The sequence below is a fragment of the Felis catus genome, chromosome B4, assembly GCF_018350175.1.
Source record: "Felis catus isolate Fca126 chromosome B4, F.catus_Fca126_mat1.0, whole genome shotgun sequence".
Lineage (NCBI taxonomy): Eukaryota > Metazoa > Chordata > Mammalia > Carnivora > Felidae > Felis > Felis catus.
The window spans coordinates 103,779,565-103,793,905 of NC_058374.1; the positions used below are offsets into that span (position 1 = coordinate 103,779,565).

A 14,341-nucleotide genomic window follows, 5' to 3' on the forward strand; every position below is an offset into this window, starting at 1 on the left:
TATTTGAATAGTCAGGTAATGTGTGCCAAAATGTCTTCTCAATTTAAGCCATCCAGATAGGTATTTCAATTTCAGGTCACACATACTGGTAACATAAGCACAGACTGGAAAATTACATAAAAATTAGACTTTAGAAGTCTTGTATCTCATATTACGTAAATACAAATGTAAAGAATAGGTTACATAAAGTGGCTAGGTTTAGAAAAAGAGAGTGATACAAAGGAAAATAAAGCCAAACTAGTTCTTACTTGTTTTTTTGAAGTCTATCTTTTTATTAGTTGGATAGGCAAGATGATTTTGTTATTCATATATCTAATTTCCTACGAGGTATCTAGCTCCTGTTAACTTCTAGTTAGGGGATCCAATATGGCTTTGGTTAGACTCATATAATGTTTATTCATACATCTATTGATCATACTTAGCTAAAACTTCTGAGAATTCTCAATTGCCTTCTATTTTAGTGGAAAATTCATTCACTTTAGATACTCTCATAATAATCAGAGTATTTATGTTTAACATTCTATGTGTCCTAGTCTGAATGCATCCACAGTTTTATATTTAATGATGATTAATTCATTGTCTACTATGAATAAAGTTACAAGGGATTTATAGCAAAACCAAGTGTTAATCCTGCCCAGCCTTCAAGTATACATGAACCTCAACATGTATATCCTTAATACATGTACTTACACAGCCATAATACAAGTGGTAAGTGACCTGTCCATAGAAATTTGGTTTTATAGAAAGAAGTTATTTTCTCTATAACAGATCAGAGTAAGGTCCATAGAAGGGTTAACATTTGAATCAGCTGTTGAGGAATCAGTAGGATATGGTTGTGGTAAAACACCTGAAATGGTACAAACTGAGAGGGAGGGATGCTAGAAAGTATGTGGAGTACAAACAGGATATGTGAAAGGTAGTTGTAAGGAAACATTACAAATGTGGGCATGATGAGAAATGCTTTCACATGATAATGTGAAAACTGAATTACTACAGTCTTTATGTTATTAGAGATGTATTTGGGATCTTGAATTGAGAACTAGAAAGCAAGGCTTAGATTTGAAGTCTGTTTATCTATGATCATTCTTTATGCTGAGACCCTGATTAAGAATAAAATAGGAAATCTTGCTGCTTAATTTAGCACAGTCTAGTCTACCGAGTTTTGAGTAAAATTAAGATAAAGTATTCTTTTTAGAAACAAAAAAATTTCTTCCTTTATATCAGCATGAATTGTAGGACAGATGGGTAAGAGGAGCTTGAGTTTTACAAAATAGAGTAGAAATAGCAATTCTAATACTAATGATAGTAACTAATATTTATGTATTGCTTCCAAAGCCAAGGGCATTTCTAAGCATTTTACATATATGAGCTTGATTTACATATGTTTTCCTTATTTTACAAATTAGGAACTGAGGCACAGAAAGATTAAGTAACTTGCTTAAGGTAACATACCTAGTAATTGTTAGAGCCCATATTTAAAACCAATAAAGGCATCATATTTTATAGTAAGGAAAGAATTCACAAATATTCACCTGAATCTAATAGCCAGTTACAGTTCAAAATCAGTATCTTTAGGGACGCTTAGATGGCTCTGTCAGTTAAGCTTCCGACTCTTGATCTCAGCTCAGGTCATGATTTCATGGTTTGTGAGATCGAGCCCTGTGTTGGGCTCTGCACTGACAGCATGGAGCCTGCTTGGGATTCTCTCTTTCCCTCTCTCTCTGCCCCTCCCCTGCTCTCTCTCTCTCTCTCTCTCAAAATAAGTAAATAAACTTTAAAAAATGAATAAATATAAATAAATTTAAAAAAATAAAATTAGTATCTTTACAGAGATCTTTCAATTGCAAGATAAAATAATAGTAAAAAAAGCAACTTTCTGTAGTATTCTTCACTGTAAATAAATTGATAAAAGAAACATCTTTTTATTAAATTAATTATAATTTCTAAGTGAAAATATAAATCATTAATGATAATAAGAGCCAGGATGTGAATAATTGGTGGTTCAACTATTTCTTGCTCATTTATATTTTAATATGATTATTCATGTTTAATGTATTTTGAGGACTTCATGGACATATTTTGATTCTTCAAATACCATATTGATGGCTGTGCAGAAACTAGCCCTACTTTAGATTCTAGATGGCTGAGTAAAAATATTTTGCCAATACTGCCTCAAATAATTTTGGATTCTCTGGGAAAAGAGACTCTTCCTACTATAGGATGGCAGTCTGACTGTCCTTAAATAGGTGGGCCATGAGCCTGTCATTAAATTAGATGTAATATGTTTTAATTTCACCATTCACAAGTTGATATGAAAACAATCTCCATGCAATTCAAGAATTTCCATTTCCTTGTGGTAGCAGGGAAATTGGTCTTGCTAATTCAAATGTCTCATTCATATTTCTATCTTAAGCTCAGTTAAGTAGGAATGCCTAACCTAACCCCTTGCTTTTCCTGTTTCTGAGGAATATTATGGCATAAAACCATCGGGGCAACAGGAATCTAAGGGAGCTTGGGTAGTATGGGTCTAGCCCATGATTATATTTTTTTCTTACTGGTCTTTGCTGAAGAGTAATTATTTCCAACAGGGATCAATTGTTGCCCCAGTCCCCACTTCATCTGTTGCTATGTCAGAAATATTTCAAGAGCCTCGAATTCAGATACTCTGTCTTTCTTTTCTAAACCCAAAATCAAAGATTCTGATTCAATAGCCCATTCAGTCATCTCCATATTCATTTGGTTAAAAATTTCTCTGTTGCCTTCTTAGAATCACTCTAGGATATCGTGGGAAGCTTACAAGTTCATCCACGAAGACTTTGCTCAAACATTGCTGTTTTATCACTGTGATGCCGTGTTTGATAATGGTATGCTCTATGAGGTTATACCCTAAGAAGCTGGGAGATACCTTCTTCTCCTTGGGGACACCTAAAGCATTAGCCAAGAATTCTATCATTCTTCTTGGTAGTACTTGCTTCTGCACCCCCATATTTTTCACCAGTTCCTATATTGTAATAAATTGAACTTTTTTGACTCATTTTTTGTTCATTGAACCCACCCCTTTGAGACCATTTGTATAGTATTCTTTATGCTGCATCTTTCAATCTAATTATTTTCTTTCATTTATTCTTTACCTCAAAACCACATCTTCTTATAAATATTCTTCATTTAAGGAATACAGCAAAATCATCCTTGATAATATTTAAATTTTAAAACTTTGAAAAAGTTATATGTTATCCATTTTATTTCATTATACTTTGTGCCTTTTGTGGTTTTGCGGTGCTAATTGTGCATGACAAACGTGTTATTGAAGATGTGCCCATCTCTGAATTTGTGTATGATGCATAGTCTATTTAGCTGTAAAAAATTATTTCAGATTTTTTCAGAGTATAAATAATTGGACCGATGAAGTGTCACAGGAGATATGTCTAAAGTAACTGAAAGAATTGTGATTTTTTATGGTTACATACTCATCAAAACTCACTCATGAAATAAAATTTAGGCAATATGATGTCATTTTTCAAAGATCTACTCTCCCTGGTTAAGCACTCTCTGTGGACAAAGAAAATATTTTTTTTAATCCACATTAACTCTCTTAGACCCTAGATACTATGAAATATATAAAATAAAATTTAAAGAAGACCTGTTTTTAACACAGTACTCCAAAGGCCTAACAGCATAAAAGGGTGCCTTAGCTTGAGAGAGAAACTAAGTTATTATTTGGCCATATTTGGATCCAAATATTAGACAATTGAAATAGAATTTAAAATAACAATCACCTATCAGTTAAAGGGATAACACATCATACATTACTGATTTATTATATTTTTCTGATTTTAGTCTAGAAGTCTTTTAGAAAGAACTATACCCTCAACTTACAATGCATTTAATACAATTTCTGTTGCAGGTTACTTAGTTATAGAAAATCCATCAAGTAAGTTTGTTAAATATCTTTTCTTCTTTTTGAATATCAATGCTAGATTCACTGATTCAATGAATCTTAATGTGTGGTTCCTTTCTTGTATGTTTGCTAGAAAAACCTCCAAGCTGGATATAAATCATAAAAGCATGACTAATTGCATGGTAACTGGAGAAATGCTTTCTCTCTCTCTGGGGCGAAGCCTGCATGTCTGTATTTTAGCTTGGGAAGTAATACGGGGATATTTAAACTCCTTAGGGTTTAAAAACCATGTCATTATGAGAATGAGGTCACTGCAATATTTTATATCTTCTAAAACCTTGTAATGTATAAAATGTTTTCTGTATGACAAAGAGGTATTATGTGCTTTAGGATTCAATGATAACTTTATGCCCTTATATTTACTTGAAAAACTTTCTTCGTTAAAATATGAAATCGTTCATCGAAAGTCACTTGAAAATTGAAAGAATTTTGTACCAGGAGACAAAGAAAGCAAACTTACGGTGGAAAAGTTAATTTTGTAAATATGACAGAGTGACTTTAAAGGGCGGTGTGGTTTATGGGTTTTGAAATGTCTGTTGTTCTGTGGCTCATTAACTGTACAGCCAGCGCCATGCTAAAGTGAAAGAACTCAATCTAACGTGATAATATTTATACCTTTCTTTGCTTGGAGGCCGGTGAGCAAGAAATCCTTCCTGCAACATGTTGAAGAGCTTTGCACAAACAACAACCTAAAGTTTCAAGAAGAATTTTCGGTATGTTACTAGCAGTTGTCACAACATTGCCAGACCTCCAGTCGTTTCATGTGTCACATTTCATGTCCATTTTAAGCAAGCAAGGCCATGAAGGACTGTGGCCTTGATAATCAATACCCAATTACCAGGTTGATTGTTTGGATAGTAATGTTACACGTGGTGGCCTCTGGTGCAACCCGAATGGAATCATTCACCTACTGTGTGAGGAAAAGGTGCTCTGCTTCAGACCTTCCCAGCAATGGCAACCTGGCCTCATTTCTTCTCTGCTCTTTCATCCAGATGGATGAGAATCTGGAATGCTGTATTCATTGGTTTTTGTGAGACTTAGGTTATGCTCTAAATGTGGTTTTAATATTTAAATAATTATTTTAGATTTAGAGACCAAATAATTCCATTTTTGCCTGCTTAGTTTATGTTAGTGATGTGGATGAACCTGAGAACGTGATGTTTCCAGAAACTATAAAAATCATATTATTTCTAGAACTATCCAAAAGGTAAAAATACCTGCATTTTATGAGGCCTATTATTAAGTTACTATGAAATAAATACTATATCACATTATGGAGAATATGTGAAGTTAAGAACATTCCACTTTGACACTATTCAGAAGTTAAGATTAATTTTATTGCTTTCAACATTCTATATACCTTTAAAATTTAAATTATAATAATGCATAAGGTGTATATCAGAACTATAAATAAGCTTTTTTAAAAACTTGTGTGCATCTTTCCAAACTTAGCTGGTTATTTTGTATTATATAAGTAAAATGGATCTCTAAATGTCACCAAAAACTTTATTTCTTTTTTTTTTTTTGCATGAAATTTTTAGTGTGTGAACTTATGAAACAAAGAATTAAGCAATTGGCTTGAATAATTCAGGATTATAATATTTCAGCCTCTCAGGGAATAATAACAAAATGTGAGAAGATTAATGGTATTTCCTACAGCTCTTTGGTTATGCTTCTTAAGTAATATTGGTCTGGACTTAACAAAATCGATGGTACCATAAAACTTTTCTTAGCATTTACACAGCGAGAACTCTCAATTTTTCAGGAGCAAAAGTGTAATTTCACTAGAATAAGAGCGAATATAATTACATTATGCATGACTGAATAGATGAAAAGTTTTATTAGCGATAACATTTTCACATGTATTATGTTGAGAAAGTTTCTAGTTCAACTTTTTTGGAGATCATGGTTTTGAGAACTTGTTTTTTTATATAAATATATAGGCAAACTTTATATATTATATAAATGTATCTATATATGTAAGGAACTTTTTAAAATTGTTTTTATCTTAATAATGTGTTAAGTTTTCTTTTTTTTAATTTTTTTTAACATTTATTTATTTTTGGGACAGAGAGAGACAGAGCATGAACGGGGGAGGGGCAGAGAGAGAGGGAGACACAGAATCGGAAGCAGGCTCCAGGCTCTGAGCCATCAGCCCAGAGCCCGACGCGGGGCTCGAACTCACGGACTGTGAGATCGTGACCTGAGCTGAAGTCAGAAGCTTAACCGACTGAGCCACCCAGGCACCCCTAATGAGGTGTTAAGTTTTCAAAGCAAAATTATATTTTAATAAATAAATGCATATTTGATAAACTTTATAACTCAGGTCATACTCACTTATACATTAAATGTTTATAAGCTTCTACTATATGATAGGCATTGTATTTAGCACATTGATGTATATATGAACTCAACACTCAATAGTCAAGTGACTTTGGGCAAATCACTTAAACTCCCTGTACCTCAATATCTTCATTTGTAAAATAATACTATTTAACTCACTAAGTCGTGAATGCTAACATAATTGAATGTGTGTAACACTAAGAATCGTGGCTGACATGAGTATTAGCTATTATGATGATGACTTCTACCATAAAAGAAGCTCATACTGTGATAAGACATGCACAAAAAATACAAAAATACACCGTATCATGATAGAAATATGCAGGGAAAAGTGAGAACTGACTCTATTTGGATAGCAGTCAGAAAAGGCTTTACAAAAAGGTGACCTTTGAGATGAACTTTAGGACAAGCAGAAGACCAACAGATAGATAAAGGGGGAAGGGTTAAGGATGCAAAACAGTCCAACTCAACTAGGATCCCAATGAAAAGAGCAAACAGTAAGAGAAAATGCTGAATAGGATGGTGGAGGCCCTATGTTCCCTGATAAGAAAAAGGCTGCCAAGTATAACATTACAATCCAAACAGTCAACCTGGTAATTGGGTATTAATTATCAAGGCCACAGTCATTTAAATCTATAAGTGGAAACTTCTATGTGAAAAAATTACAGAATAGAAGTACCACTTTTCAGATGATTTCCATTTCACTTTTTTTTCTGCCTCTATTTCATTGTCTCTTACAAATATACTGGCATATACTCCTGACACCTTGACACAAGGAAGCTGTTCTGGGATTCCCTAGTTGGCTAATTTTTTTTTCCCTAAGCCTTTTGTGCCAACACACGAGATTTCAGATGCTTACACTGTTTCTTTCCTCTAACCCATATCCATATGCAAAAGACTGTCTGGATTTTCTTTTTGAGAAAAATAAGTGGGAAAGGGAGAATTACCTAATTAAAAGAAATTATTTATAATGATGTTGAAAAAAATGTAAAAACACAAATTTTAATACTTTTTAAGGAATTTGGCAAGTTGAGACTTATTTCTAAACTGGAAACCTATGAACTTTGTAAGTATAAATCACCAGCTCAACAAAATAATGAACACGTTTTCTGGCACCAACTTTTTTAATGATGAATGGATAATATCATAATCTCTTATCAAAATGTCAATAATGGATCTCCTTGACCCTTCCTCTGTGTCTGATAATTCTTAATCGCACCTTTGCATTCCAGTACCGATTTAACAATGCCTACTGAGAACAGGAATTGACCTTTGACATGTTCTTAAACTGACCAGTGTTGTACCAATTAATAGGCATGAAATCACGCTGCCCGAGGAGAGAAAACAAAAAATAAATCACTGAACTCCCTTCCCCTACTAAGTAGACATTAAAATATTAAATAATACTCAGTGTGTACCTGATGAAACCATTAGTGAAGTGTGGAGCAGGGTTATTATTAACATGGTTGCCACATCTTAGAGCTTCCCAAAATACAAAGAAATTATCCCAGAAAGACCAATAGTCCAAAAGACCAATTTTTTTCAGAATATTTTCAGTAAACATTTATATAAGTTCATTACTATTAATTTGATCTTGTTTCTGCAGTTATGAGAGGTGTTTTCAATTTAAAAGTAAAAGGGTTTAGAGTGAAGAATAGTCTTTTATTAAGTAGAATTTCTTGTTTTCCTCTGAAATAAATCTAAACTGTGCAATAACTTCATTCCACAGGAATTACCAAAATTTCTTCAGGATCTTTCTTCAACTGATGCTGATCTGCCTTGGAACAGAGCAAAAAACCGCTTTCCAAATATAAAACCATGTATGTGCATTTACTGCCTCTGGTTCTGACCTGTAAAATGTTTTAAAATGAGTACCAAATGCATCTTAGCATTTTTACTTCTTAAATTTATTATATTACATATTCATTAGATTACAGTAATGCATTTTATTAGCAGTAATTTTCAAACTGTATCTCTTTTGCTTTGTTAATATTTATTGAAGTTAACATACATGATTTTCAGCTTGTTCACACAAGGTTCACTTATGCAGGTGCAAGAAACTGTAGACCTAATAGTTTCTTAGCTTTGTAATTTAACCCAAGTAAGGAACCTCTCTAACATCTTCCTACAGATCCAGTTCTCAAATGAAAAGAGAAACATGTAACTTTGTGCATTAGTTTCCCTTAAAAGCAGGGCAGTGCTTTCTTACGGAATATAAAAAAATGCATTGCAAACTATTCACTGAAGATCGGAGTAAATGTATGCTTACCAGGATTGGTTTTACAAAGGAGGCAGGGTTGTGTCTCACCATAGTAAGCCATACTTCGTTTTTCAATCAATGAGAAAAGAAGCTGCATTGTTGTTTTAAGAATTAGCAGCGATGTGAAAGGAAAAATAATTATATTCCTTTGTTAATAATAGCTGTATGTTTGATATTACATATTTTGAACACGTGTGCCTACTGTCTATATTCTGATACAATTCACTTCCTACTATGAAATAAACAAGTGCTATTTGTGGTGTTCTGAAATATTGTTAATATTGTTTCAAAATCTAGAATTTTTAAATATTCCTAATTTTAAAATATTCTAATATATAATAATATATAATATTATGTATTATATTGATACACAATATACAAATATAATATATAATAATATAATAGTAATATATATTTTTTTCTATGTTCTATATTGGTAAAATCCTTACTTAAAAATTGAACTCTTCTGTCTAGGAAGACACAGACGTGGAGAAGGATACACTCGCAGAGTGTAAAATAATAAAGGATGTGGATAGGAAGACATGGAGCAAATTCTGATATTCTAGAACTGGAGGATAACTGAGGCATGAAGTAAACAAATTTAGGGAAACGTGATATAGGAAGTAGTCATCTAGTGGAATCTGCTAATTCCCAAGAATTAGGATAGGATGAAAATGCAAATAGCTTTAATCACACAAAATCCTTCCTGGAACAAAGCAAATAATACGTGAATGACTTTAGGAGCAAGTTGACAAATCAGACACTATTGTAGGAATGACCGAATGTTAGTATTGCATCTCTAAATGTCTGTTTCTCAGTGGATCCTTTTGTTTCCCCTTTCAGAGAGTTAACCTGGGTCAGATGCATTATAAGTTTAAGAGATAGGGAATTTCTCATATTTTTATATTTGTCTCTATCTATATTTCTTCCATACTTGTTTGCTTCATTCCTATTCAATGCTTTTCAGTGAAAATGAATACTATAATCTAATTGAAAGACAGTTATTATGGAATATTTCATATCTATTTACATTCATATATTTGGCCGAAGTGATTTCTAATCTCTCAGTATATATAAAATAAGTAAACCGAATATGGCTAACTTATTTCCAAAGATCAAAGGGTACCTAGTTGAAAATATGTAGAAATTTGAGATGTTAGCAAAATATTTTTTAAATGTGACATTTCAATCTTTTATTATTAAGATCCCAGTGCATTATTATCAGGATTCACATTATCACTATAAGAAAAGTCAGACCACATAGCTTTATTACTTATAAGACAGGAAGAGAATAAGAGTGGTCAATGGAAGTAAATAAAAAACCTTAAAACAACAAGAAGATTTGAGGAGTATGATTGCCCCATTTCTTCAAATCTGAGGCTAAGACAAAAAATAATTGTTAATGGTGGAATTACACATCAAGGATGTTTGGAATATCATAATTAGAATTTCATGCATGTTTCACCTTTACTAGAGGCAAATGGACAATGTCTAATTGTTTTCTGCTTTCTTGATTTCAGTCCAGAAAAATTTATGGCACTTTTTCAAATAATGTATTACATCCACATTCAGTATCTTTTCATGGATTTGTAGGGGAAAAATGTTTCTTAACTATCCTCTTAGAGAATTGGAGGTCCTATAAGAAATAATTGTATTAGGTAGATTTCTCTATTCTTCAAGAATGTTATTAGAATAATTAATTAATTCAATGAATACCTACTGCCTGCATATAGTAAAACTGCTAAGAATGTGTGGGCTCCAATGAAACTTGCTAGGCTGCAATCCTGTGTACCTACTAACAGCCTTAGTGACTATATGTACCATTCAGTGGTGTCCACCTCGTGAGCTTACTGTGAGGATTAATGAAATAATTATTTAACCCACTCTGCACAGTACTGGAACATGCTCCCAATGTTAGTGCTTATGATTGTTGAATCAATAATAGATTGCTTATTTTTAAAAGCCACTAACTTTCTTGGTGAATAAGCTTTAGTAACAGGACTTTAGGGTCTATAGTCTGGACATAACAAGCACAGTTCCCTAACCTGGGTTAGAAGGCGAGCTATAAACTCACAGCCACCTCTATGGGTAAGCGTACCCCTGCCACACACACACAGTACAAGGAAATGAGATGTTTAAACTAAATATATTCTCCCGCTGTGTTCGCAGAGAAGCCATTAAGCTGAAGAAACGTTTTTTTCTCCCATAGAGAATGAATTCATTTTAATAGACTCTGAATTTTAGCTTGAGCCAGCTTAGTGAAGTACATTGTTTCCCCTGAGTAATGTAGGAAGTGGGATTTCAAATATCACAGTGCATTATAGAAGATATTAGCTTACAGGGCTTTAAGGTACTAGAATTAGCAGCAAATGCTTGCAAAAGAGATTTCCAAATCTCTGTTTGACAGGACACTATGACCTTCAGAAATGTTCCAACACCACGAAGAAAAGTTTAGCTTGCTGTTGACTCAGATAGTTATAAGCAGGCATATCAAGTGAATAGAAACCTGATGGCATCCCTTCCTAAGTTACAGGACTAGCCACGAGGTCATTAAAATAGTTATAGCACACCAAATTCAAAGTCTTTGAGGCATAAATAATTTGCATAAATTTGCTTAAACATTCCCCATCTCTAAACCTATAGGGCAGGTCATTTTAACTCTAACGATGCAGCATAGTCATTTAACAAGTAACATGTGTTTAAGCTTTAAGAACATGAGAGCATGTATCAAGTTCTACTCAGCTTTATAAGTTCCAGAAGCTTTCGTGTAAGTTTTCCTCAAGAAAATTCTAAAAATAAATATTATAACTATATATTATAGTTTAGGTAATGAAGGAGAAGAGAAGTTAAGGAATTCACCCAAGTCCATTTATATGGTAGATAACAGATGATTCATTTGGAATTCAAACCCAAAGCCATTTACCAATTGTTCCTCCACTACCAAGTGTCTTCCTCATGAGATTAGGAAAAAAAAAAAAAAAAAAAAACACAACTTCGAAATAAAGATGTAGTAATGGTATTTTGTATCATTTTCATGACTAGTTAAAATTAGCACTGGACATTCTGACTGTAATACCAAAGTGGTAAATATCCTCACAAAAAATAATTTTGAACCCCTTTTTTGAAAAAAATAATGGTTAGGGGTATCTAGTTTTACCAGATCTTAAAATATTCTAAAGAATAATCATTAAAAGTTTGGTGTTAAAGAAAGAATAGGCAGAAAAATTAATGGAAAGGAATAAATAGTCCAGAAATAGGCCTAAATGCATAGAGAAATCTAGTGTATAGTAACAGTAGTATTTTGAGTAAGGGGGAATGATGGAATGTTAACAAATTGAGACTGTTGTTCCAAATGGCAACAAAGAAACAAACAATAAAAAATATATTTTAGCTCGTTCCATAAAAAATAATAATAAATTCATGGGGCGCCTGGGTGGCGCAGTCGGTTAAGCATCCGACTTCAGCCAGGTCACGATCTCGCGGTCCGTGAGTTCGAGCCCCGCGTCAGGCTCTGGGCTGATGGCTCAGAGCCTGGAGCCTGTTTCTGATTCTGTGTCTCCCTCTCTCTCTGCCCCTCCCCCGTTCATGCTCTGTCTCTTTCTGTCCAAAATAAATAAATTAACATTTAAAAAAAATAAAAAAAAAATAATAATAAATTACAATGGATCAAAGATTGAAATAGTTAAAACAAAAGCAGAAAAACCCATTAAAGTTCTAGAAGAAATTATGAATGAATTTGTACAAATAAAAACATTGATGTGACCGACACCTTTGTATGAATGACACAAGAAGCCATAATTCCATGATGAAAAATAATTAGAAATTTGATTATAAAAACATGTAAATTTTATGTATGGCAAGATAGCTAGCAGCTCCCTTGATTGATAGAGTAAAATAAATGACAAGAAGAAAATTTCATTCAATACATGTAAGCATATTTTCATTATAAAGTATTTTTAATAGAAAAATAGTATAATATGAAAAGTCAGTTAAAAAAGTTATTTAAAATGGCCAATACACAAACAAATAACCTCAGATCAATTACATTCACATTTAAAGAAATAAAAATAAATATTATGAGATATAAATTTGTATCTATCAAAATATCATAAATTAAAATGTTTAATAATATCTTATGATAGTGAAAATAAGAGGAAACAGAATTGTTCAAACACTTTGGTTTGGAGTATGAACTTATATAATTAGAGAACAATTTGGCAATATCTTTCAAAATTTGAAATGCACAATATGATTTAGGAATTCTACTGCTGGTAATGCATTCTACAAATACACTGCAAATAGTTTAAATATATTTATTTGGCATTTTGCAATAACAAGATGAGATGAATTTAAATCATCATAAGAGTTAAATTAATATATCCAATCAGTGAAATACCATATGTTTAAAATAATGAGCTAGACATTTTGTCTATGATAATATGGAAAGACATACATAGGTAAATGAAAAAAATTGCAGAAAATTTGTGGGTTTTAACCACAATAATTCCATTTGTGGTTAATTTTTTATGAATATGTACAGAAGATTCTGGAAGTCTGTACAAGAACATATTAATAGTCATTGTCTCTGGGCAGTGGAAATATGAGATAAGAGGGAACTTCTTTAATTTTATGGCTATCTGTAATGTTCGATGTTATGTCATGAATTTCTTTGTATTATTTTTATAGGAAAGAAAGTAGTGGCAATTTTAAAAATGAATTAGCATTAATGTCTCATATTTTCCTCTAGATAATAATAACAGAGTGAAGCTGATAGCTGATGCTAGTATTCCGGGATCAGATTATATTAATGCCAGCTATGTTTCTGTAAGTCACCATTTTTTTGTTTTATATTCTTATAAAACATAAATACTTCAATTATATTACTCTTCCAACTATTTTAAATAAGAAATTAATTATAAACTCTATGGATTTTAATGTGCCAGTCCCTCACAACAACACTAGGTACCTCCCTTTTATAGATGGGGAAATGGAGGCTCCTAATAGAGATTGCAGTTTACCAACAATCATGTCACTAGTAAGTGACACAGGCCTTTCCACTATTTTATATTTGTCAGTATATTATTTGTGCATAAAAAGGTCTGTCAATCTCTCTTACAAAGAAAAAATCAGTCAAATAGATAGTTATGTCCATATAATATAAAAATAGCATGCTCTTCTTCCCATCTAGGTTTTCAGTCCTTCAATGGGACTATGATGTCATGTTCTACTTTTTATCCTCAGCTACCTGGAGAATGTGCACTCCATTGTACCTGCTCAAAGAACATAAATGAGGGGCACCTGGGTGGCTCAGTCAGTTAAGCTTCTGACTCTTGATTTCAGCTCAGGTTATGATCTCATGGTTTGTGGGTTCAAGCCCTGTATTGGGTTCTGCACTGACAGTGCAAGGCCTGCTTGAGAGTCTCTCTCTCTCCCTCTCTCTGCCCCTCCTCCACTCGCTCTCTCGTGCTCTCTCTCCCAAAAATAAATAAACATTAAAAAAAAAAGGTGGGTGGCTCAGTCAGTTAAGCATCCAACTTCAGCTCAGGTCATGGTCTCACAGTTTGTGGGTTCCAACCCTACGTCGGGCTCTGTGCTGCTGGCTGAGACTAGAGACTGCTTTGGATTCCATGTCTCCCTCTCTCTCTGCCCCTCCCCTGCTTGCACTCTGTCTCTCTCTCTCTCTCTCTCTCTCTCTCAAAAATAAACATAAAAATAATATAAAAATATAAAAGAACATAAATGAAGCAACATGGGATGAATTCTGTGGCATGCCTAATGAA

At 33.0% G+C, this 14,341-nt stretch overlaps 1 protein-coding gene and 1 long non-coding RNA gene across 7 annotated transcripts in view; one reads left to right on the forward strand and one right to left on the reverse strand.

Moving 5' to 3' along the window:
* The window catches only part of PTPRQ (protein tyrosine phosphatase receptor type Q), a 255,558-nt gene that overhangs the window by 218,013 nt on the left and 23,204 nt on the right, over positions 1-14,341 (forward strand). For 2 of the 3 annotated variants that reach the window (XM_045062106.1, XM_045062108.1), the window contains exons 53-56: positions 3,905-3,931; positions 4,590-4,671; positions 8,031-8,121; positions 13,309-13,385. In XM_045062106.1, the coding sequence (XP_044918041.1) occupies positions 3,905-3,931; positions 4,590-4,671; positions 8,031-8,121; positions 13,309-13,385 (277 nt within the window). The remainder of the gene's footprint in view (positions 1-3,904; positions 3,932-4,589; positions 4,672-8,030; positions 8,122-13,308; positions 13,386-14,341) is intronic. The other variant, XM_045062107.1, reaches the window with a different exon arrangement.
* The window catches only part of LOC111561396, a 166,661-nt gene that overhangs the window by 105,810 nt on the left and 46,510 nt on the right, over positions 1-14,341 (reverse strand). The window lies entirely within an intron of this gene.